Here is a 26741-nt window from a genome sequence, read left to right on the forward strand (position 1 = left end):
GATAGCCAGTTTGGGAGCGAGCCTCAGGTAACCACCCCGAGGGGAAGTGGAGGGAGGGGAGCACCCTGAGCGCCCCGACGACCGCCCGGGTCGGAGGGAAGAGTCCTGCCCGATGGGCCCACCTGGATTCTGAACCCCTCTTGTTCACAAAGCAAGAGGAGGGGACTGTGATCTTTAAGAGAACGTAACCATGGATGATTACTGCTCTCTACCCAAAGTATAAGTATATTTTATACTCAGAGCTACCATTTTATGATTTCTTACACGGGGGCAGTGATTTGGAAACACAACAGAATCTGGGATCAGATCCTCCCATTGACAAGACAAACCTCTGCTTTTTCATCTCTAACATGGGTATGAGAATACCTACGGCGGGATTGCCATGAGGGCCAAAGGACATGACTAGTACTTTATAAACCGCTGTCATTCATTCACTTTCCTCATATATATTGAGTACTGACTGTATTCTAGGCACCAGGCTAGGCACTGGGGATTCTGTTGTGAGCAGAAAGTGACCGTCCCTGCCCTCAAGTTTACAGTCTATTGGGAGAGGCAGGTGTTCATCAAAAAAATCACACAAATAATGGAAAATTAGAGCTGAGCTAAGTGCTGCCAAGGAGAGGTGACTAAGTGATGCTCTGAGAGGGTATAAGGGAATTGACAGTCAGAGAGGTCAGGGAAAGCTGATCTGAGACCCAGAGAACCTATGGAAAGGTGAGGAGTGCATCCAGGCAAGGGTAACCATGTGTCCAAAACACATCACCTCCTATTCCAAACCCAAGCAAGTACATACAGTTGCCTGGTCCTTGGTTCTAAGAGCAGTTCGTAGAAACTCCCTCCGAGATTCTGGTGTCTGGACCCTTTCATTCAGGTAACTGCAGGCTTTCGTTTATATAGTTGAGGCCCTGTTAAGGGCACACCAGTAAAACCAAATAAATTGCAGAAACAAATCTATATTTCGTATTGGATAAGACCTTTATTCTTCAGCACTCGACATATACGTGTTGGCTTGCCTTTCCACATTGGGAGGCATAAGAGGAAATCTGTTGAATTTTAAGATTTGGGGGGGGGGGCAGGGCTAGAATGGATGGACAATTGAGGAAGGCCTACCATAACGAGAGCTTTAAGAACAGAAAAGAACTTCACAAAGCATTGGAATCATGGAATGTTAAGATAGAATGGACCTTTCCCCACTTCTTTTATCAGATGTGAACAAATGGTCCATATTGCCAGAAAGAAAACATTGGGATTCATTGCCTTTCCAACATAAGGAATCTATGATCCTAAGTCTCTGTGGCTCAAAAGTGCATGGAAGTCCTGAGAGATCCATGGGGACACGGGAGGGGAATTTGACCTGTGTTTGCCATTTCTACTGTGGTGCCACCATCTACCCAGTCATCAAAGCTTGAAAAGTAGGGAGTCACCCTAAACTCTTCTCTCTTCTCATCCATCTCCCCCGGTGGTTACCAAGTCCTGTAGCCCCTGTTTCTCCTATCCATCCCCATTGCAATTGCTTTTCAAGGCAATGATGTTCTACAGAGTTGTCACCAAAAGTGCTGCCATATTCTCCTAACCAGGCTCCCTGCATAAAGCTTCTCTCCACTCTCTTCAGCGCATCTCCACAGCTTTCAGTCACTGTGTGTTTCTGAGTCCAGCAAAGAGAAAGAAATCATACAATTTAACAAAGACAGTTCAATATAAGTAATTTTTAACTATAATCGATTGGAGTAATGGAAGATTGGTTAGCAGGACATAAAGATCCAAAGTATACAGGAATCACAGATATACGAAGCAATCACTACCCATGAGATAGATCATCCAAGAAACAGATGACCTCCCAAGAGTGTGTCACAGAGAGTGTAACCACAACTCATTAGATGGCAGAGAAGTTGCTGAGGTTCCAGGCAGCCAGAAATCCACTGTCTGGGATGCCAAAGAAGCCATTCATGAAAAGGTGAAAGTACACTGGCTGTACTCTGCTGCAAGCCTTCCCAAGAGAGGTGTCAGGGGAAGCAGCTAGCCACTGGGCACTGCTGACTGCTGTGCACTGCAGCCATCGGGCACTTAAGAGATTACATACTGCAGATGGTCCAGAAGCTGTGCACCGCAGGATCCCAGCACTGGGGAAACTGCACGGTCCTGGAGCCTAACAGCAAGAGCATGTGGAACCCACAAGAGAAGCCCCTTCCTCCTCCAGTATCCCTCCAGCGCCCTCTACTGACAAAGCTTAACATTATGCCAGCTGGCAAAGGAAAACTAAAAGACCTAATTCTGTTTTTGCTGAGGAGGCAATGCAGGGTGAATGTGGAGCAGAGAGGAAATCAATTGATAACTGGAGCATCAAGTGAACACCAAAATCTGATCGAGCGACTCTAGTGCTTAAATCCTCTAGTGGCTCCCTATTGCCTTTAAGATAAAGTTCAAAAGCCTTACCATGGCAAACCAGGCCTTTTATATTCTGGTGCTGGACTATATTTCCAGCTTTAGGCACAGCCACTCCCTCTTTATCCACTCTAGCCCTCCATAATTACTCACAAGTCCCTGAATTCCCCGTGTTCTCTGACACTTCCACCCCTTTGTCTAAGTAGTCCTAGTCACAAAGAATTCCCTCCTTGCTCTGATCAGATACCTACTCTGTACCTGGCACTGTTCTGGGGCTGGGAATAACAGCAATGAACAAACCAGGCTTCCCCAAGTCTCTGTTCAAATATCATCACTATTTTGGAAGTATTTTCTGACCACCTTCTCCAGTCTTCAGATGAGTTAGATGCCTCATCTAGGAGTTTCTGTTCTCCTATATCTAGTACTTACCATACCCTATTGTAATCACTGATTTTCCTGTTAGTCTCTTCCACTGAACTATGGGCTCTCTGAGGGCAGGGTGTGTAACTAACTTATTTCTGTATCCCAGTATTTATTCAGTGCTATTGCTGACACGTAGGTTTTATTGGATTGTTTGTCCAGGATCACATAATTAAGTCAAAGATAGACCCAGGATCCGAGTCCTGGTCTCCTATTTCATGGTCAAGAGTGCTTCTTCACTAGAGTTTGATCTGCCCTATGGAATCTGTGTTTTGTGTCAGAGAAGCCAAGTGCAATGTTAAACATCATCAAGAATGGTAGTGGAGGGACTTCCTTGGTGGCGCAGTGGTTAAGAATCCACCTGCCAATGCAGGTGACATGGGTTCGATCCCTGGTCTGGGAAGATCCCACATGCCGCGGAGCAACTAAGCCCGTGCGCCACGACTACTGAGCCTGTGCTCTAGAGCCCGTGAGCCACAACTACTGAGCCCTTGTGCCACAACTACTGAAGCCTGCATGCCTAGAGCCCGTGATCCGCAACAAGAGAAGCCACCGCAAAGAGAAGCCTGCGCACCGCAACGAAGAGTAGACCCCGCTCACAGTAACTAGAAAAAACCCGTGCGCAGCAACGAAGACCCAACACAGCCAGAAAAAAAAAAAAAAAAGAATGGAGAGAAACATAGCCCTGATCTTTTGTTGAAAACCATGGTGCATTCACCCCTCATAGCCCTTATGTACTCTGAGTCCCGTATCATAGGAATGCTATGATGAAATCAGAAATAGGGAAAACAAGTAAATGGATGAAATGATGTAGGGGAATATTCTGACTCTTCACTCTGAAGAAATGGAGACTTTCATTTACATGAAAGACAAGGTTAAGGTGGCTCCAGGTTTGTATGCCAGGTCCCAAAGTCAGGGGGTGTGTTCCCGGAGGAAGAAGGGGCTTCTCTTGTGGGTTCCATATGCTCCATGACTGTGATTAGGGAGCACAGTTAACGTAGCAGTCTGTAAACGGTATCCCTGGGCTTGTGGACCATGATGTGAACATGGGGGAAATCTTTGAAATATGAACATGCCTAAGTTAAGACACTTTGAAAGAGGTAACTGTTCACTTGTTAAATAATAAACATGTGGAACTCATAACTTTCAAGGGGTGGTACTAGCAAGATATATAAGCAATTTGGAGAAATTTGCTAATAACAGAGCCAAAAACCACTATGCAAAAAACAAAAAAAAAGGACAAGGTCAGGTAGGACTGCTCTTAGCAATATTGCTGTTGGCATCCAAATGCTGAGTTGGCTTGATCCAGGGGTTGGCCCAGGGTAGAAAAAGATCCAGACTTCTGTGAAATAAAGTTGGAGAGGCAAGCTAATATGAATAAGACAAATCATGGAGAGCTAGAAAGTCAGACAGGGCATCATTCTGATGAGAAAAGAAATGAAGATCCACTAAAGGTTTTAGAAAGTGATGTGATAACATGAGTGGTTAAGACATTTTATCTGGGAAAACTAAACCTCGATTTCCTGGCATTGGAAAATGATTAAAATATTAGAACCTACCTATAGATGGATCTAAGGATTAAATGAGATAAGGAATGTGCATTGACTTTCAAGCCTCTCTTAATGCAGGGCACCCTTCCATTCTTTGGAACTGTATGGAATATGGCTAACAAGACAATAATCATATTTTCAGGACAAAAAATTACAACATGCTCTGACAAATAATTTTTGTTCCACTTCAGGGTGCTAAAAATGTACTTTTCATGATGCAAATGAGAATATCCAGGATATTTCAGTAATTTATGGAGAGAGTCAAACATAATGTTTGAAAGTAGGATTGCCCTAGAGAAAATCCATGATGTGTAATTGCCTTATTCTGAGAGATGCAGTATGGTATAGTGTGGGAAGAGCAATGAAGGAGACCTACGTTCTTGATTCAGCTCCGACAGAAACTGTTAGCTTGTGCCAATCACTTCACTTCTTTGTACATCAATTCTCTCACTTGTAAATTGAAAATATTGAACTATATTGTAAGTCAAATTAAGTCCCTTCCTTTTTGGGGAAAGATGTTCCTTTTTATTTTCCAGACAGATTTTTTTTTTTAAGTCCACTGGGAGTAAAGTGGGGAATGAAAGAGAAGGATGAATAAAAATGGCCATGATATATCAGACTAATGCAATTGAGAGAGTAAAAGAAGTTTGTTTTGGATGCTTTTATGGAAAAGAGGAATTCTACAGTAGGTATGTGGTGGATATGACTGTAGCATGGTTGAGAGTTTACAGCTGCAGATTTGGGAGTCATCAGCATAGAGCTCTGGTTAAAGGCCCCAAAATTCCTCTACTTCCAGTTAGAATATAGGAGGTTGCAGCAGCTCAAGCCACCCACTGCAACAAATTTAAAAATCTAGAAAAATTATTTTTTAAAATATTGTAAATACATCAGGGAGCTTTAGAAGCAACGAGTACTGGATCAATTCAAATTCCAGGAGGGTGCTGAGCCCTTCCAAGGTGAATTGGTTTATTTTTAACAATGGAGACCAAAAGACAATGGGATTACATAAAGTGCTGAAAGGAAAAGTTGCTAACCTAGATATTCTATACTCAGTGAATATGCCCTTTAAAAGAAAGGAGGCAATTAACAGACAAAATGTTCAGAGAATTTTTTTTAGCTGTTTACAAAATACACACCTTGAGCAAAAGGATACCAAAACATTGAAGGGAAAAGTTTGGAAAACTTTTTTTTTTTTTTTTTTTTGCGGTATGCGGGCCTCTCACTGTTGTGGCCTCCCCCGTTGCGGAGCACAGGCTCCGGACGCGCAGGCTCAGCGGCCATGGCTCACGGGCCCAGCCGCTCCGCGGCATATGGGATCCTCCCAGACCGGGGCACGAACCCGTATCCCCTGCATCGGCAGGCGGACTCTCAACCACTTGCGCCACCAGGGAGGCCCTGGAAAACTTTTAATCTTGCAAAAATTAAAAGAAAACTGGCAGGCAAAGTTGACTTTAAGACAAATAAAGTGAGGCATTTCATAATGATAAAGGTTAAATTCAAGAGGAAAAAATATTTAAATCCTTAATATTTATGCAGCTAATAACAGAGATTGGAAATTTATCAAGCAAAAATTGACAGAACTAAAAAAAAAATAGACAAAACCACCTTATAGATGGAGATTTTAAAAACACTTCTCTCAGTTACCGATAGAATAAGCAGACAAAAAAATAAATAAGGATATAGAAGATCTGAACTACATGATTAAACCATATATAGAACATTACACCCAACAACTGCAGAGTAAACATTCTTTTCTGGTACACATGGAGTATTTATCAAAATTCTTAAAAACAAACAATTTGAGAAAAAGAAGTATAGCTTAGAAAACACAAACATCCAGGGACTGAGCCTTAGGCAATACTTCTAAAAAGTAGTGGTGGAGACAAAGGTGAGCAACAGAAATGAACAAGGAACAGCAAAGAGTTGGGGCAAGCAAGACTCTGTACAACCATCATCCAATGGAGTGAGGTGTCTGATCAGAGAGAGATCGATTTCTCAAATGCAATGCAGAAGCCAAGAAGAAGTGTTGTGAGGAAACTCACTAGATTTAGCAGTCAGGGAGACTGGTGATATTTACATTTGTGAAAGCAGTTTCAGAATAATAATCAAGATGGAAACTTTATAGGAGGTTAAAGGAGGAGGGATCACGTGGAGAGGAAAGAGAGTCAGTCCTTAGTGCACTTGGGAAGTCTGACAGTGAAAAAGAGAATTAGACCACTGGGAAAGATAGTAAAGTAAAAAAAAAAAAAAAAAAATGTTTTTAAAGAGAAGGCCAGACAGTGCCTGGAGAAGAATGTAGAGGGTCAAGTGCTGGTTCCTCAGGTCTTGGACAAGGCAAGAACTAAGAGCTCAAGCAGCAGAGGAAAGACTATGAGGTCAAAGAGATGGACTGGTGGCAGAAGATGGCAGTGTGACTTCATTCTGACATCCTTGATCTCACTCAGGTAGGGCTTGAGGGGAAAGTCATTCCCTGGAGATTAAATAAGAAGTAGAAATGTGTTTTGGGGCGATGGCAAAGATCAATGCAGTGGCTTCCTTGGGGGCGCAGTGGCTGAGAGTCCGCCTGCCGATGCAGGGGACACAGGTTCGTGCCCTGGTCCGAGAAGATCCCACATGCCGCGGAGCAGCTGGGCCCATGAGCCATGGCCGCTGAGCCTGTGCTCCGCAACGGGAGAGGCCACAGCAGTGAGAGGCCCGCATACTGCAAAAAGAAAAAAAAAAAAGTGAGAGTGAAGATATTAAATGTTTACTTTGAATAAAACTTCCAATTAAAAATTTTTTAACCTTTTAGAGAGAAATAAAGCTCACATCATGATTTTGCTTTATATCAAGTTGTGTGTTGAAATAACTACATGCAATTCCTGACCAAAAGTTTTTAATGATGTTTTCTTCAAATTCTGATAGTCACCATCAGTGAGAAAGCTTGCCTCACAGATGGGTCTTGGCAAATGTTAAAATGGTATTTATTGGGTTTTCTCCAATTAACAGGAACTCCTTTCTCACTATTAACCAGAATCTGAATAATTTGATTTCTTCTGTCTTTGAAATTCTTAGGATAATGTGAATGGATTTCTAATGCACTTAAATTTTTTATATCATGTATTTCCAAGTAGCGTGACACCTAACAGATGTTTTGCTACCAGTCTTCTTTAGAGTTGAAGTTAGAAATATTAATCTCCCCCCGAACTACTTCTAACCTCATGTTTTCTTTGAATCTATGAGCATTGTTGGTACACTTTATTATATTTTCACACATTCATTGTGATTTTGATTAAATTCATTCTGGTGCTCGAAAATGTCAAGTAAGCCAATTTTCTGAAGACAAGAAACTCTCCTCAACAACTCTGCAATAAGGATCATTGACATTTTTCAATTCCTCTTTTAGCTCCTAACCTCCAGGGTGGGGGAGGGAAAGCTTTTCCTTTGATAGTGACTTAGTAGGAGACAGCAGACTGTTTCTTCACATAAAGCTAAAAACAGACAGAACCATAGCAGCCTGGATTTTATTAGCAACATCCTTTAATATGGAATTCACATCTATAGGCAAATGTACAGACAAGAGCTCTATGTGAAGAAAACAATGGCTTGCATCTCAGGTGTTCAGAACATGGAGAACAGATATGACATAAAGCCTTCCCACCTCCCTGCCATCACAGCTTTCCCACCAGTACAGAAACCATTTTGCTTGCATAATCCAGAAAATCTTATTTGTTTTAAAGTGTTTAGTTCCTACTCCAAATACCTGATCCTGAGTAGTTTGTTTTGGTACTTTCTGGCAAATCAATATTCTTCCAAGCCTTCCTCTCCAGGGATTCTAACTACTGCTATTAACTAAACATTGTTACTAACATCTGTAGATTCATCACCCTTCAGGGAAACACTTTGATTTGGTCTTGTAGAGACTGTCATCAATGCATCTTCTAATAGTAATATTCCATTTTTATATTTCCTTTGCTTAATTTGGTTCCAAACATGGTCATTTCTTAGGCAGGCTGTTAAAATGAGTGATTCTGTAATTGTGGGAGACATTTTGGCTTGAGTTCTTCCTGAACCCAATCTGATGTAAACTACTGTTGTAGTTGTAAACACTGCTATAAACAGTCCCACTGAACAGTGGTTCTCAAAGTGTGGTTTCAGGGAGTTCTGAGGATCCTTGACACTTTAGGGGGGTAGGAATCCATGAAGGTAAAATTATTTTGGTAATAATACTAAGACATTGTATGTCCTCCTCACTCTCCTTCTTAAGAGTGTACAGTGGAGTTTTCCGGAAACTATATGATGTGTAATTGAATTAAATCAAACGGATTGAATGCAAAGCAGAGATGAGAATCTAAGTGTCTTCTATTAAGCCAGACATTAAAAGATTTTCAGAAAATGTAAAACAATGTCATGCTTCTCATTAAGGATTTTTGTTTGTTTCTGGAAACTATAGTTATTTTTCATAAAAATGTTACTTATGTTAACATGTAAAGGAGTTATTTTTATTTTAAAATAAATATTTTTGAATTTCTAAAATGATAAATATTGCAAGATATAACCCACATTAACAAAAGATCTTTGGGGTCCTCAATAACTTTTAGGAATGTAAGGGGTGCTGAGATCAAAAATTTTAAGAATTAATCTCTCAAAAGGCTATCTGTATAATATAGATATTTTCTATTAAGGCTCTGGCATAATTTACCTGGCACAATTTCTTTCATTTGATAACTTTTCCATGAAAATAAGATATTTAGGCAGATATTTGGGTAAAGAAAAAAATTATCAGAGCAAACAAATCAAAATTTGAAATAATCCTCACTATTTTGTCTAATAAGTGATTTAAATTTATATTTTTGACTACATGTATATGTCTGTGAAACTCTAAAAAGTATGAAACTATAATTAGACTTTAATATTTAATTTAAAATTACCCTTTATAGTGGGAAAATAAATAGTATATTTAAAATACTTAAGGAGACTACAGAACTTTTTACTATAACAAATCAGTTTTCAGAGAAAATACGATTGTCCATTTTCTTAAGAATATTTTTAAATAAATCACAAAACGTTTGAAAAATTAAGCATTTGATGGGGGAATTTTTAGAAATATTACCATTTAATTTAATAATTAAAATGCCAAATTTCCCACAAAATATAAATATTACTTATACTCAAGTATAGTTAAAATATTTTGAAAAATATTTTTATAAGAATATTAAAGGCCTACAGTCCCTTTACTGAACCAATTAAATTTTCCACTATTATTTGCTTTTAGAAGCAAACTTTTTTTAAATTTCTATAAACAAATAATGTCATTATAAAATTCCATTCAGAATCAGATTTTGGATATTTTACATCAAAAGCCAAGGATAAATAACCCTATAAATCAAGCCACAGTTAAAAAAAATAAACAAAATCAATTATGTTTTTTTTTTTTTTTTTTCTTTTTTTTTGCGGTATGTGGGCCTCTCACTGTTGTGGCCTCTCCCGTTGCGGAGCACAGGCTCCGGATGCGCAGGCCCAGCGGCCATGGCTCACGGGCCCAGCCGCTCCGCGGCATGTGGGATCCTCCCAGACCGGGGCACGAACCCGTATCCCCTGCATCGGCAGGCAGACTCTTAACCACTGCGCCACCAGGGAGGCCCATCAATTATGTTTTATCAGAGACAAGTGATGATGATGATGATGAAAATATGCCTTCTTTTTGGGGAGAAAATAATTTTAAAAATAAGAGCAAATTAAATCAAAGGAAGAACTAAGTATTTGAAACACTTATGCACAAAAGTTTTCACTGACAATAAATGCATTGCAATTAAAACAATAATCAGACTTACAGAGATGGTTTTAACATGGTGGTTAAAGGGAGAAATTCTATAGAAGCATCTCTGCTGGCAGGTGCTCTGCATAAAACGTTAAGTGCAAAAACAATAATTACTGAAATCTGGAAGTTTACTGACTGAGCAAAATATGTATCTGAATATAATTTCAACTGTTAGAAATTTGTGAAGGGTTATAAAATGGTTGTAAATTTTGTTATCACTATGAAAAGTTTACAACCATGAGTCTCTCATGGCACACCTGTAACCCATTCTGCCATGACCACTTGTGGGAAGCTCAGCTTTAGAGATCTATAAAGGCAGAATAGGATAAAATGGTAAAATGTGTACTACAAATAATATTTGATGATACTCAAGTTTTGTAGGAAGGCTTATGGCATAGTATGGACTCAAGATGAACCTTGGCTGGGGTGTGCAGGTTTTTAACAGATGGAAAGGAAGAGGGAGGGCACCTCAAGTAAGCCAGCCAAAATTAGCAACATACTGAGGATAGGGTACTGCTAACAATGGATGAGAAAGTGTTAAGCTTTGAATATATAATTTCTTGGAAAGTGGCCAGAGTAGACTATGTGTTAGAAATTTGTGTTCGTAAATACTAGTAAAAAATTATATTAAAAAAATTACAGTATAAAATTACATGTATAACTCATGGAGAACCTTGAAAGTCAGGATATGATTATCATTTTGTGAGCCAGGCTCTCTCACCTATTAACAACAGTAGAAGATAGATCCCGACACACCGGCCAGAATAGACCAGAGAATGACCCGAGACAGGGTTGCCCATAAGGAGGCGAGGGGCCGAACCAGACTAAAAGAAGTGGAAAAAGAGAGGAAGGGATGAGTTTGGAGACACATTTCCAAGGAAACATCAATGGGATTCAGTGACAGAGTCAACAGATTAAAGAGAATAGAGGCCAAATGACTGAGGAAATGGTGGTATCGTGTTCCGAAACAAATCTGGAGAGAGGACTTTGTTGGGAGATGGAGAATGAGTTTTAGTGGAGATGTCCTGGAAGCAGTAAGGAGTGTGAAATGTAGCACAGGTCTGAGGTCTGGGACGGACCAACAAGTGTCATCAATACCGTTTCGTGGTAGATGTGAGCTCTCCAAGAATGGCAGAATGCTAGAGACTGAGCTTTGGGAAGATTACTAAGTCTTGCTTAGCAGGAGGAAGCGGGAAGAAGAGCTATGGAGACAGAGGAGGGGTGCTGAGGAAAATATAAAAACAAGAATAGTGTATGCCATCAAAAAAAGAGAAAGCCTCAAGAAAGGAATGACAGTCATGTTTAACTGGACATCTCCAGCCTCAGACTGTGTATGTTCAAATCCTGCCTGTTACTTATTAGTTACGTGTCGTTTCAAAGGTTTTATCATCTTTCATAGTTTCATCGTCATCTGTAAAATGGTGATAATACACCTACCTCATATGGATATGCTGTGGATTAAGTGAAAAAAAATGTATATGGAATACTTAGCACAGGATTATCTTATCTGGCACAGATAAGAAGTTAATAGATGTAATTGATGACTTTAAGGGACCAATGGAATGGTGAGAGCAGAAAAAGTTGCAAGAGGTTAAACAAGGATTGAGCATTGAGAAAAAAGACTACGTATGAAGAACTTACTAGACAGTCTTTGCCCCAAAATGAAGAGAGATCACAGAACAGTCGTTAGAAGAGGCAGTAAGGTGAAGTAAAGGATTTCTTATATTTGCTCTATACCAACAAAGGGTTATCATTAGTATTGTCATGGAGGCCTATTTAATTAGAGTTGGACCATCCTTCTATTGACATGAAGCCACTGAGCCTTCAGAATAGAAATCAAACAATTGCACAGCAACTTAAAAGGTCCTGTCAAAATATATGCAGACAGTAAAATGATGCAGGCACTGTGGAAGACAGTACAATGGTTCCTCAAAAAATTAAAATTAGAATTACTATCTGATCCAGCAATCCCACTTCTGAGTATATACTCAAAAGAATTGAAAGCAGGGACTGGAGCAGGTACTGTTCATGGCAGCATTATTCACAATAGCCAAAAGGTGGAAACAACTCAACAACAATTCATCAAAAGATGAATGTATAAACAAAATGTGGTCTATACAAACAATAGAATACTATTCAGCCTTAAAAAGGAAAGAAATTCTGACACATGCTACAACATGGATGAACCTTAAAGACATTATACTAAGTGAAATAATCCAGACACAAAAGGATGAATATTGTCTGATTCCACTTATATGAGGTCCCTAGAGTAGTCAGATTCATAGAGACAGAAGGTAGTGTGGTGGTTGCCAGGCTGTGGGGAGGGGAATGGGAGTTATTGTTTAATGGGTACAGTTTCAGTTTGGGAAGATGAAAAAATTGTGGAGATGGGTGGTGGTGACGGTTGCACAACAACGAATGTATCTAATGCCACTGAACTGTACACTTAGAAATGGTTAAAGTGGTCAATTTTATGTTATGTATATTTTACCACATATATATATCAGACAATATGAGAAAAATAAGTCACTGTCCTTTGCTAGGTAAAATGAAATGTTATCAGAAACAATCAACTTGTAGCAGTAACTCTTTTTAAATTATGAAATATTTCATACATACGAATAAAATGCATAATGTAAATTTAGGCAGAAAAAATAATGAAACAAACATGTAGGCAGCTACCATCCAGCTTGAAACAGAACATTACTAATAGTGTGGGAACTCCTGTTGTGTCTCCCTGATGATATCCCTCTCCCTCCCCTACCGAGGATAATGCCATTCTGAATTTGTGTTTATCATCCCTTGCTCTTTCTTATATTTCTTTATAATTAAATTTCTTGTAATACTGTTCTTATTATATTTGTGACCCTAAACAATATACGGCTTTTTCCACCCAGCATCATGAGATTCACCCATGGTGGTGTCTGTAACACACTCATTGAGAACTGTGCTATCTTCCCAATGAATTGAAGCTTTTTTTTTTTTTTTTTTTTTTTTTGCGGTACTTGGGCCTCTCACTGTTGTGGCCTCTCCCGTTGCGGAGCACAGGCTCCGGACGTGCAGGCCCAGTGGCCATGGCTCACGGGCCCAGCCGCTCCGCGGTATGTGGGATCCTCCCGCACCTGGGCACGCACGAACCCACATCCCCTCATCGGCAGGCGGACTCTCAACCACTGCGCCACCAGGGAGGCCCTGAATTGAAGCTTTTATATTATGTAGTGACCCTCTTTATTCCTAACAATGCATTTTGCCTTAAAGTCTCTTTTGTCTGGTATTAACACATCTACATCAACTTTCTTGTGGTTATTATTTGCCTATTTATCCATATATCCTTTTACCTTCAGTCTTTCTGGTCCTTGTGTCTTTTCAGATGTGCCTACAGCTGGATATTTAAAAAATCCAGTCTGATAATTTCTGTATTTTAACTGGCACAGTTAAGACCTTTCCTTTTTATTGTGATTACTGATATATATATGGGTTCTCCTCTATCATGTTGTTTATCCACCTTTCCTATGCTTCCCCCAGCCCCTCCTTTCTTGCCTTCATTTGGATCAGTCAATTTGTTTTGTGTTGTTAGTGCTTTTAATTCCTCTTCTCCTATCTACTGATTTGGTGGTTATATTACTTTTATAGTAATTACCCTTGAAATTTTGCCATGTGTACTTGACTTTTTACAAAGTTTAAAATTAATATCTTTATACTCTTCTTCCTCTAAATAAAAGAACATAAAGTAAAAGATAATGGAGTACCACCACCTGAGGCCACTTTGGTTTCTTATCTTGGGATTTCCCAACCAGGTTGGTGGTATAAATTTAAAACTTAGACCTAGGTTGTGGCTACAAACTCGTGGAAGACTATTTCTCCCCCAAAAAGTAGCAGCAAGAGAGAAAGATTTCTGTGCCTCTTCCCCCTGCCATTAGGCAGATATTTTCAGTCCCACCCTTTCACACTGAAAGTGTGTGAGCCTTGGAGGGTTTCAGATTTGGGGGGATAAGAGAGTCTTCCGTTCAGCTATTTACTTCTTCAGTCCTTGCCTGGCCATTTATCTCAAAGCTTCAATTTCCTGGTGTCTACATTTGCCCCCAAGTCAGCCCTAATTTCTTCATTTGCTTTCCACTCTGGTTTCTGCTTTACTCACTTATCTGGCACATGAGGATTTCCCTCACTTTCTTGCAAGGTCAGCAAGGCAATTTGAAAGGTATATTTGCTCGGATTTGTCTCGTATCCAGGTGTTTTGAAGAGACAGTGCTTTTCAGAACATCTAGTCTCTCTTTCTCTACTAAAAGCAAAGACTTTTCATCTGCCATTTATTTGTGTATAGTGTTGCGTACCATCTATGGATTTTCATGTTTTGTTTCAATTTGTCCTGGAACTCTTTGAGTGAAATATACAAGTTTCTCTTTTACAATTAAAGTGGATGAGTACCTGCAAATGTACAGAGAGACGTTCATCAAATGGCTGTTTAATGATTATTTTTATTTGGAAATACGTAACCCAACGTCAAGTAATAGAGGATTCACAGAGTAAATTCTGCTACGATGCTTATTGGGCCAATAAGAGTTGTATGATATGGAAGATGGTCATGATAAGATGTTGAGTAGATAAGCTGTTTTGTATGTCCCCATTTATATATATACAAATATATATTTACGTTGAAAAAATTCTGGAAGGAGACAGCCAGTATTTTGGGATATCACCAGGGATATTTTTGCTTACCTCTTGTTAATCTCTACTTTTTAATGAACAAATAGTATTCTGTGTTTTTGATGTAAATGAAGGAATAACAACAACAAAAAGCAGGGATTAGTGAAAACTTTCTAACCTTGGAGATCTGTCTTGTGGGGTACTTTACTCCCCAGTACTGCACGTATCTAACAGAGGCTGGATGACCTCCTGTCCAAGATTCCTGTCATTTCATGATTCAAAGATTCTCATTTTGTTTATTCCTCCCCCCCCCAACCCCGACAATAGGTCAACCAATCAATGCCTCAGACACATAAGCAAATATGCATCCCCCCGGAGCTGCCGGAATTGCTGAAGCAATTTACCAAAGCCGCCATTCGGACCCAGCCGCAAGATCTCATCCAGTGGGCCGCCGAGTACGTACTCCTTTCTCACCTCCAGCCCCTGGTTCCCATTGGAGGTGGAGGTAGGGGGTGGAGGAGGGAAGGTCTTGGAAACCTGAGGAGGTTGTCACGGCTGCAGCCTGGGAGTCGAGACTGATCGGCATAATCGTTGGTGCTTTAAAATCCACACGTAAATACAGCAAACCGGGCGAGGATGGAGGCCCTCCCCCAAGGGAACGAGACTGAGCAATAGGACGCCAGGGCTATAGGCAAAGTGTCCTAGGGCAATCAGCAAGAGTTAGATTACCACATCACATCACACACGCACACTCCACCCTGTCCCTGCCCTCCACCTCCACCCCTCCCCCAGCCCCGTCCCAGTGGAAAGAAGGGTTCGGAATCCCGCGGAGCTTAGCCTGCCTTTCCCTGGTGTAAACCAGGGCCTCATCCTCAGATTTAACCACTAGATGGCAGCAGTGCACCTGTGGGGGAGCGATGTGATGAGCCCAGGTGGAGGATTGTGTGGGATCAGTCCAAGTGGCCTCGCTCCTGAGTTTACTCCTTGAATGGGACACCTTCCTCTACCACTGTTAAAACTCATTCTTGCGCCCCAGCCAGACACTTTGTATCTTGTCTTTGGGGAAATTGTTATTTTCTTGACTGTGTCTTTGAACTAATACGTTCCTTCAGCATAAGGATGTCCATACAGTACACGTTGCATCCTGGAGAAGCGAGGCAAGAGTGATGGGAACAGGGCTTCCCTGGTGGCGCAGTGGTTGGGAGTCCGCCTGCCGATGCAGGGAACACGGGTTCGTGCCCCGGTCCGGGAAGATCCCACATGCCGCGGAGCGGCTGGGCCCGTGAGCCCTGGCCGCTGAGCCTGCGCGTCCGGAGCCTGTGCTCCGCAACGGGAGAGGCCACAACAGTGAGAGGCCTACGTACCGCAAAAAAAAAAAAAAAAAAAAAAAGAGTGATGGGGACAGGCGAAGCACCGGCTTGGCTGCAAACAGCGTGCCTCCACCACAGGTGTCCTCCTTCAGGAGACACCTTCAGAGGCTGCTCGATGGAAGGAGCTTACACAATAACTGCTGGCTGAGGCTGAAAGAGCTTCCCACACAAAGCCTCCCAGCTACGAAATTGCTTCTTAGACAAAAAGTGCCTGCTCGAACTGGGGGACTGAGGCTTGGGGCAGGAGTTAGGAGCTGACCAGACCTCCCGGGGACCATTTTCAGGCGATTTTTACTGCTTGGGGATGACCTCCTCAGTAGGGCTTCAGTGGGAGAGGGGGGCGAGGAGTGAGAGGCTGCAGAGCGGAGCTGGTGGTTTGGGGGAGGGGAGAATGTCCGCAGCATGAGGCTGAGGAGGTGCAGTGGGAAGGTGGTGAGAAGAAGGTGCGGACACCTTTGAGAAGGCTCACGACGCAGTCGAAGAGGAGCCTCACACAGTCTCCGGCTCCTGGGCTGGGCTAGGACGAAGCTTTTACAAATGGAAGGAAAATAAGCCCGTGGCGCTCATAAAAACAGACACAAATGGGGTTGCTTTGCCTAGTAATGAACTCTGTTTCGTTTTCTAGTCTGAATTTTATATATTACCTCTAAGATTGAACTTTAGCGTCAGAAGACTAATTTCTTTTGACACACTCAGACAGACTTTGTTCTATACTATACAATAGTTTAAAACCCCATTTGATTGTTCTTGCACTGCTTTTATAGCAAGAAAAATGACATTTCTTGGCATTGTCCCTGACATTTATGGGAGAAAACATTCCACTGTTGTAACCTGCTTGCTCCCCCATATTGTATCATGTGCTATAAATGTCTTAGATATCTGTGAAGAATCAGTTTGTAGTTTAACTACAATGAAAAAGGAGAACATGATCTAAGAACACTCTCCATGTATTCAGACACGGAAAGCACTTGTCAGACAGTTTAATGTAACTTACAAACCTGCAGCATTTTAGAGGTAAAACTCCACAAAGTATTTCCAGGATGAAATGTCTACTTAATTTACCACAAGCAAAAGTTTCCCTGCATATGTGTTGTCCATGAAGAAACCATCTACCAGACATCAGCAGGAAAAAAACTAATTTGTCTTGTGGTGGGTCAGTGTGACCACACAAATTTGAAGAACCATGGAACTGCTCACTGCGGAAGAAGCTAAATAACCCATAGAGGATGAAATCCGTGATTACAGCCTCATTTCCACGTTCTCTAACCAACTCTGCTACAAGGTCCAAAGACATTGCTGCTGAGCCACACCCACCCGGCCACTGACCTGTCTGCGGAGACTGCTCGTGCACATTAGTAGAGGTCGCCTGAAGGTATTTCTTCTGCTCTCCCTGCTGGTGACCTCCAAGGGGTGCCTGGAAGGTGTTTCGGTACTGGAAGCCGTTGCTCTGCGTTGTGCGGTGGCTTAGAGACAAAGAGTGGTTTGCATTGTATGGCTTTTATAAAATTTCCCTGTATTCTTTTTATATTACCTGGATCTGGAGAAATTAATAAAATAAAATTAATAAGAGATGGGGCAGAGGCTGTGATCCAGGGGTAGTCAATAACAAGGCTTCTGATGAAGACAGGCCCTTCCATATGGCATCGGTGCCCCAAATATCAACTGCTCATGTCCACTCTCTGCTGCAGGCAGCCTCTTCCCATCATAGATCAATCCCAAAACAGGGCTCAGTGTTCTTCCACACTGCACCAAAACAAAGTCCATTCCACAAAGCACTGGTGGGCAGGCAGATGTTACTGAAATTTCTGAAGGAAGATAGAGGAGGATTTTACAGCACACACCCCATGTGAGTTCATCTCAAACCCTTTTTTCGCTTGTCTTCTCACCTGAGTCTCTATTAGTGCCCTGCCAAACTTCTCTCCCCTCCCCGATGGAGCCCCAAGCCTCACTTCCTCTAGCTGGAAACCCTTTCAGGCTCACCCCCCCAGAGCACCCCATCTCCTCCCCTTTCTTATGGAAGTCATTTTAATTTTCTTCCCACTTCTCTTTCCAAGATTACATACCCCTACTACTACCTAAGACCAACTTTAAGTATGTAGATAGCCATCGTACCAAGCATAAAGACTTTTATATTTGAAAGAAAAATATCCTCCAAGTACTAGGATTCTTCCTTCATAAAAAAGAGTGGGGGATTTAAAATAACAATTTTCTCTCTCCTTTAATATACATACACATAAAATAGACATGCATATGTACATATACAATACTTATATCAATATATTATCTATCTCAATATATATGCCTATATGTGTGTATGTATGTGTGTGCACGTGCACACTAAAACACTTAGGAGGGAATGACTGAAAAAAATACCCAGACCTAATATGCTTCAGGGAATTCCATACCAAATTTTTGGTACTCCTCATCTTTAGAGAGGAACAAATCTTTTTATTCCCTAAGCCATCGCTATACCTTAAGTGTAAAGTAACACATTCAGGCTTTTCCTGTACATAAATGAACAAAAAACAGTGTCTAGCATATAGAAGCCACTTAATAAATGTTCTTTCCTCCATTCCTTCCCTCAAAGAAAAGGGAGAGGGGATTCCCAAAGCATCCAGAGGCCACTGAGGTAGAGGCTGCTCCCCCTAGCCCCCCAACTTTTTTTTCTTGTAGTTATTTTGGGGCTCTGTCCCATGGAGAGACTCCTCCAGTGAGAGAGCCGTCTGAGAGAGTGACTTTGTCTTACTGGGCTGAGCTTACACCGGACCTGTTAAAGATCCTGCATTCTCGGGTAAGGGCCAAACGGCAGCACGGAAGGGGAGTGTAGGGACGATGTTGAGGTTGGGTGCGTACAGACAAAAGTCACCTGGCCACTCACCATTGTCTTAAAATTCACTAAACCATGCACTGAGAGTAAATCTTCCCGTGGGGAAATAGGAATCCTGGTGAAATAGGCTGTAAGCTGAGTTGTGAGTTGGGTCATCCCACGTCGTCCTGAAGCTGGCAGAATGTCCAGGGGCTCAATGCAATGTGAATTCCTTCTCTCCAGAAAGTGCAGGTCCACATGCCTTGCCAGTGTCTCCCTTACTGATCAAGCCCAGATACGATGCCAATCACAGTTGGGGAGGGGCATATTATAGTTCTCCAGTTACCCCAGGTGCAGACATAGCCTAGCTTTTAGGCTCTCTCCACAGCCATATCATCCTGGGAGCTGTCCTGTGAATGGATGAGGAGGGTCTGTCTTGAGAAAGCTTGCAGTTTGGCCAACTCCCAAGAAAAATGGCTTAGCACACTATACCTCACTTTAGGATCCAGGACCAAGAGGTTTGGGGTGATTCAGGACTGACTTAACCAACTGCCTTGGTCCCAGAGGCTTAGCATTTCACTGGAATCAGAGGACCAGGGAAGGAGTAGTAGCACCTCACTGGGTCATCTGCACCATTATTGCATTGTTGGCCGACAACTGGCCATTTGCGCCCTTCCCTCTTGACCACCAAGCACCTTGTGCAGTAGACATGGCATAGATCCGAGGTACCTGGGACCAAGCAACATTAGGCATCCAGACCACAGACCCCATATTATTCCCAGGAAAGCATGGGCGATGCATTCAGGGTCTAGTGCAAAGAACTCAGCGGAGTCTAGAAGCAAGACATTTAACATCTAGTTCTAGTTTCACCACTAATTAGTGGTCTCAGACAAGTTCTCTGCCCCTTGGTTTCATTTTCAGGCTGCTTTATCTGCCTTACAGGGACAACCTAGGGATGAAACAGCAGATAATAAAAGCTCTAGAAAAAAATTAAAGTGTAATATACATATATGTTTTCCCCATAACTCTGATACCTGAAGTTTGAATGATTATATCTCAGAACGTTCTTCACTATGCTGAATATTTCTCCACCCTTACAAAGAGAACTGCCAAACAGAGTCTCTGTTGACCCCTGACACCTTCCCCCACCCCTTGCTGTGTGCTAGGAGAACCGGGGCCTTGCCCCGGGGTAGGTTTCTCAGGGCCTTCTCTTGTCCTGTCCCTCATTCCCTGTCTTGTGTCTGTCCCCGGCCCCGCAGGTTGCTGGCAGACTGATCGTCCATGCAGATGAGCTGGCCCAGATGTGGAAGGTGCTGAATCTCCCACCCGACCTGTTTAATAGTGTGATGAATGTGGGCCGCTTCATGGAGGAGATCGAGTGGCTGAAGTTTCTCGCCCTTTCTTGCAGCTCTCTTGGAGTTGTAAGTTAGCTTTAATGGTTTTTGTTCCTTAAGGGAAAATCTCTCGGGACCTGGCGGGGGGAGGGTTGGTAAGAACACACAGTCAGCTCTCCAGGGTTCATGAGGAGTGTGCTCCTTCTCCTCTTTGAATTAAGGTCATTTCTTTGCTCATCAGCCAGAAGCAGGGATTAGGAGGAGAGAGGGGAAAGGCTCTGGGGAGAGGTTGACTAAAATGCAGGTTTTGGATTATTTATGAATTTCAGTCATTGCACTTAGGTTTATTTCCATTACCGCTCCACTCCCTCCATTCATATTCCTAAAAGTAACCAAGAGCCAGCTGTAGAAGATTGGCTTATACTTGGGTTTCAGACACCTAGAAGATATACCAATAGAGATTTTTAAAAAGAGGTGCAGCCTTATCGAAAACTACTATTTGATAGGCATAATTGGATAGAAAAATCAGAGAGAAGAGAGCAGGAAAGGAGAGATGAGGCTATTTCCAGACTCAGAGTCCTGACATCCCCATGGATGCAGGATGCTCATACAAATTCATGCCTTTTCCAAATTTGACTTGATTGACAACGGCAAAAGCCGTTTTCCTGTTTTAAAGAAACCAATTCATATACATACTTAAAAGATTTAGGTATCATCTTATATGTGGACTCACTCTTGTTAAACACAATTATAATAACTTAAATGAAAATGAGTCAGAAAAATGATTTTTTTAAATCCCTGAAATACATACAAGTTTAAAACTTAATGAGAAAATTATTGCCTCTGCCAAAACTAAATGGTACGAAAAAGGTAGTTTGAATCATTCAGTATGTTTAAATACAATCTTGTTCTTTCTTCTCGAATATCCTGGGTATGCACATTAGACACTTTTGTTTGTGAGAAAAGTTACCAGAAATACTGTAGTCCAACTTTTCCTGTGGATGCTGCTGAACTTTCAGCATAATTATTTCTTTAGACAGGAGAGGCCACTTGTGGGTTTTTTTTCCCTTCTTCGCTGCCCTTTCTTGCACCCTTATGCAACGAATAAACTACTCTCAGCAGCAGAGGCAGATAAGTTGCCAGTCAGCACTATCACACTTCTGTGGAAATAGCCCCAAGGATTGGGGAAAATCACAGGGGAGAAATAAAAAATGGGCACGTTTTATGAAATTCTCATGGGGTCACAAGTTTACTCTCACCATGTTCAGAGACGTCCAAGGCGGGGGGAAGTGTCCCAATACTTTCTCTGTCATTAATCCTGCTCTTCCCCATCTACCCTACCCATGAAGGGTGGAGTAAGAAAATAAGTAGATTCAACCCAACCCAGGACTCTTCACCTGCTGCAATAACTGAAAACAGCTTTAAGGTGAATTGCTCAGTCTCTCAGATTTGTCCTCACTGCTCCTCTCTTCAAGGTGGCAGTTGTTCAAGGAAAGTGGTGATGCTGGGATCACAGAGCAGCCAAGAGGAGGGTTCCCACATCCCTTGGTCCTCTCTGGCATCTCTCTTTTTTTTTTTTTTTTTGCGGTACGCAGGCCTCTCACTGTTGTGGCCTCTCCTGTTGCAGAGCACAGGCTCCGGACATGCAGGCTCAGCGGCCGTGGCTCACGGGCCCAGCCGTTCCACAGCATGTGGGATATTCCAGGACCGGGGCATGAACCCGTGTCCCCTGAATCGGCAGGCGGACTCTCAACCACTGCGCCACCAGGGAAGCCCACTCTCTGGCATCTCTTGTCTCCATGGAAATACTCGTCTGTGTGGTCACTAGCTGTGCAGCTGAAGTCTTTGGTCTCTCTCACAGCACGATGGTCCCCCAGCCAGCTCACCTCCATTCTCCCCGGTGCTCAGGGCCTCTTTAAGTCTCTTCTGGGTTGCCCTCAACTGCTCCCTGCCTTTGGTGCTCTGTGTCACAGCCCCTCAGCACCTTGGAGGTGTCTGAGTCCTCTCCTTGTCCACATACCTCACAGTAACCAAGAGTTGACTTCGGAAAAACCGATTCCAACCCTCCCTCTGCAGCTGTAAGGTTTACTTTGACATGGCTGCCACCCAATCTGGGCAGAGGAAACCATGAGGTGAATTCTTTCTACCTCCCTGCTAAAACGGGGAGGTTGGCCTAGATGTTCCGTGAGGTCCTTTGATCTCTAACATCCTGTGGTTCAATTCCACCTTCTCTGCTTCCACAGAGACACCATCAGGCCTGGCTCTGGATAACAGTGGACCCCGCCAATTCTGAGAGGCACTCAGGTGTCTGACTTTGCTCCCCATCATCCCTATGTCAAAGAACACCTAGAGGGCTTCCCTGGTGGCGCAGTGGTTGAGAGTCTGCCTGCCAATGCAGGGGACACGGGTTCGTGCCCCAGTCCACGAAGATACCACATGCCGCGGAGCGGCTGGGCCCGTGATCCATGGCCGCTGAGCCTGTGCGTCCGGAGCCTGTGCTCCGCAACGGGAGAGGCCACAACAGTGAGAGGCCTGCGTACAGCGAAAAAAAAAATATCACCTAGAGGCGAAGTCAGCATGAAAGTCTAGTCTGTGAATAAAGGGTGCCCTATGGATCCAGGGCCCATCCGATTTTGCCCACTTGGTTCATGTTGGACTATTGCTGGGAACTTAAATGTAAGGGTGGTCAGGGTGTCACCATCTGGAGGAGGGTGGCACTCTTGCTAATCGCTACATTCTTGGAGGCAAGCCCAGAAATGCCCTCCTTGCTTTGCCAGTTCACCAGCCAGCCATGATCTCTGGGCCATGTGGAAAATCCAGCCCCCTCCTTATAGAAGAATCTAATGGCAGGAATTTTAGGAAGCAGGTGCATTTACTTCCCGAATCTGCATGTGATTCACAATGCTACAGTATGCAGACCCGTGTTCCTCTTCCCCGTCACCACTCCTTTCTCTAGAATACCTACCAATCATATACAAGAAGAGATCGTGTAGTCGTGCTCACTGGAAGGAAGGGCATGTTTTGTTAGCAAATCATTCACTTCCTGAGCCTTTCGCCTCTGAGTTTGAAAATGAGGCTTGTAAGATGCTTACAGGCTATCTCTATGGAGTGGATCCCCAGCTGACCCAAAATTCTTGTGCAACAGAATGCAGATCTCTGTTTGCTTCCGATTTATTTAAGTTTACCAAAAAGCTCCAGCCTAGAGAGTTCTTATCCATTCATCTATTTATTAACTATTTGAAAATATTTGAAAATCGTATAAGGGCAATAGAATTTGAGTTATCTGAATAATCAGTAAAAGATGTTCGGGGTAGAAAGCACCTTTATTAGTGTGCTAAGGCTGCCGTAACAAAGTACCACAGACTGGGTGGCTTAAACAACAGCAATTTGTTTTCTCACTGTTTTGGAGGCTGGAAGTCTGAGTTCAAGATGCCTCATTGGCTTGTAAATGGCTATCGTCTCCCTCTTTCTTCACGTGGTTGTCCCCCTCTGCATGCATGTGTCTGGTCGGTCTCTCTCTCTCCCCCATTCTCTCTCTCTGCATCCTAATCTCCTCTTATAAGGACACCAGACCTATTGGATTAGAACGCACTCTGATGACTTCATTTTAACTTAATTAGCTCTTTAAAGGCCCTATCTCCAAATACAGTCACATTCTGAGGTTCTAGGGGTTAGGGCTTCGACATATGAATTTTGCGTGGACATAACTCAGCCCATAACAGCACCCCAATTTGGATGAGGCTGTAGGAAGAGGACTACAGAACAAAGGCAATAGAGCAGTAGGGGTTTTTTTAGAAGCAGAGGGGATGAGCTATAGATGGAAATTGGGAAGTTCAGGGCACACATGCTCACAAATCTACCCAAAATCAGTCATGCTGACTGCAAGTCATGCACGTGGCCTCCCATCCTCTCTGACAACCTCTTACCAGCCTCCTGTGTGCCCACCCTCCCACCCTCCTTTGTGGAAGTGCCTGGCACACTGCCTCACACAGTGCTTCACGATGGCCTCCAGGAGAGAACTCCCAAGGGCAGGAGAGAGGAAATGAAAGGGGTCTGCTCCCCTCCTGTGGCATTTCTCCAAGTGTCTCACGGGAGTACATAAGCTAGACTAATCACTTCAGCCCTTTAGAGAGAAGACTGCAGGGCAGTAAGAAGAAATCATTCTAATTTTGTAGATTACAAAAGCAAATTCCCCTCCTTTAGTGAGATTGTTCTAATTAAAGTAATAAATGTCTTAAAGCATTCAACAGCTTATAAACTTAATTCCTTGAAAGTATCCCTCCAACCGAGAAAGGAAAGGAAAAAGAAAGGCACCCAGTAGATACTCAATATTTTGAGATTGAGTTAAATGACATCTGGGTGTAAAAAATTCAAGCTTTCCAGAATATTACATCATCCCCACTTTATTTTATGAGAGCAAGGTTTTCGTTTTCTTTGTCGTTATCTAAACTGATCTTAGGAATTTAGTTTGGAATAGTGACCTTCTCCTCATTTAACCTTATGGCTTTACAGACCATTGCCAAAACTCTCAAGATAGTGTGTGAAGTGCTATCATCTGACCACGATGGTGGCCCTCCCCGGATCCCTTTCAGCACCTTCCAGTTTCTCTACACGTATATCGCTGAAGTGGATGGGGAGATCTCTGCATCACACGTCAGTCGAATGCTCAACTACATTGAACGTGAAGTGTAAGTAAACATTTACCAATTGGAGGGGAAAGAATATGCGGAAAACAAATCTAGCAGGCCAAGATATAGTGAGGTTACTGTATTATACTGCTCTGGGAACAGAGGAATATTGTGAAGAACAATAAATAGGGATCAGAAAGAGAAGGAGAAACAGAAGAGAAAGAATGGTATAGAACAGTGATTCTTAGAGTGCTACCCAGACCAGCAGCCGCAGTACCTGGGAACGTGTTAGAAATGGGATTTCTCAGGCTGCACCCTGAGTCCATCAAATCAGAAACTCTGGGGGCGGGGCCCAGTGGCTGTGTCTCAGCAAGCACAGTAGGTGACTCTGGCTCCCTTTCAGGTTTGACCAGTGGGGTAGGAGGGGAGGAGGAGGAACAGGCAGTCAAGAGTTTGGAGAAAAAGAGGGTGATGAGGGCAGGAGCCACAGCAGAATTAATTTGGAGTGAGAGAATTGTTTATATATTGTCTTTCTTAAGATTAATTGTTAAATGAGCTAACCTCCAAATATATATTTTTTCCCAAACAGTATTGGTCCTGATGGTTTAATCAAGGTGAGTGACTTTACCCAAAACCCCAGGGTTCGGCTGGAATAAAAGCACAGTTTTGGCAATTTTAAAGGAAGATACAGAGATGATTGTGCTTCAGAATGACTGAACCCCATACACCATCCAATGTCAATTTTCCTGTGAAACTGGTACACACGAATAAACAATTAAGCAAACATATGAAATCAGAAATGTGTGGAATTATGATGTAAAATTGTTGGAACAAAACACGTCCATTAACAGAAGATTAGTTTTCTTCCCACATGGACACTGAGTAAAGTGGCTGATGAAGCATTGATAATGCATCTCAAGTGAAAGCCAGGCTGTCAGATTTTCAAAGGTAGAATGTTATCCAGACACAGTTTTGATGTTTTATAATTGTTAGGCATAATTTACATGAGTAGCTTTTACATGGTCAATCCATGTTTTTACCCGTTTATTTCTTCATTGGTTGCTTTGATGGTCATTCATTCACTCATTCACCAATATTTATTGAGGTTAGCTGTATGCCAGGGATAGGATTGCCAGATAAAATACAGAACACCCAGTTAAACTTGAATTTTGGATAAACAATAATTTTTTAGGAATTTCTGTTTTATTCTTTTGCTACACCTAGCAACCCTAGCCAGGAACTATGCTGGCTTCTGGGCCTATACAAATAAATCTTACGTGAATTCTGCCTTCTAGGAGCTCACAGTCTAACGTGAAGTTAAGACACGAACTTAAATCACTTTAACGTAAGTGGCCCTGAGAGACACTAAAAAAGCATTTCAGAGATGATTATTGAAGTGTCCATATTAAGGTGTCTAACACCATATCCAGATGTAATGAGACCCTCTCAGGAAAATCCCCTGCATGAGCTTAAGACCTTCTGACAAGGTCACCAGAAGATTTTTCTTTCTCCCAGGAAGCAATGAGAACCACAGGCTGGGTGGTTATTGTTCTTAAGGCCAGGTGTGCCCAGGTTGCCCGGTGCCTCCTATCTGTAGTACTATCCCCTCTTTAGAGTTGTTTTTTGTATAAAAATCATGTTTAGGTTGCTTTTTTCATATATACGCATCTCTCTACGGAATTGGGGACATTTTTGTCTATTAGTGTTTAACTAAATAAAAGAAGATTGTGATGGGATGTCACCACAGGCTTTGCCGTCAGCCAAAGTGGCCCATCAGCTGCATCCACTCTGGGACCTTTGGCTGTTT

The 26741-nt window shown here is 42.5% G+C and overlaps 1 protein-coding gene across 1 annotated transcript; it reads left to right on the forward strand.

Moving 5' to 3' along the window:
* ROPN1 (rhophilin associated tail protein 1) lies at positions 1 to 25590 on the forward strand. The gene is made up of 6 exons (XM_060100152.1): positions 1 to 27; positions 15124 to 15251; positions 18840 to 18957; positions 20232 to 20393; positions 24819 to 24994; positions 25524 to 25590. The coding sequence occupies exons 2-6, from the start codon at positions 15136 to 15138 to the stop codon at positions 25588 to 25590; spliced, it is 639 nt and encodes a 212-aa protein (XP_059956135.1). The 5' UTR covers positions 1 to 27; positions 15124 to 15135.
* Positions 25591 to 26741: the final 1151 nt, after the last annotated feature.

Source organism: Mesoplodon densirostris, chromosome 5 (genome assembly GCF_025265405.1).
Source record: "Mesoplodon densirostris isolate mMesDen1 chromosome 5, mMesDen1 primary haplotype, whole genome shotgun sequence".
NCBI classification, from domain to species: Eukaryota; Metazoa; Chordata; class Mammalia; order Artiodactyla; family Ziphiidae; genus Mesoplodon; species Mesoplodon densirostris.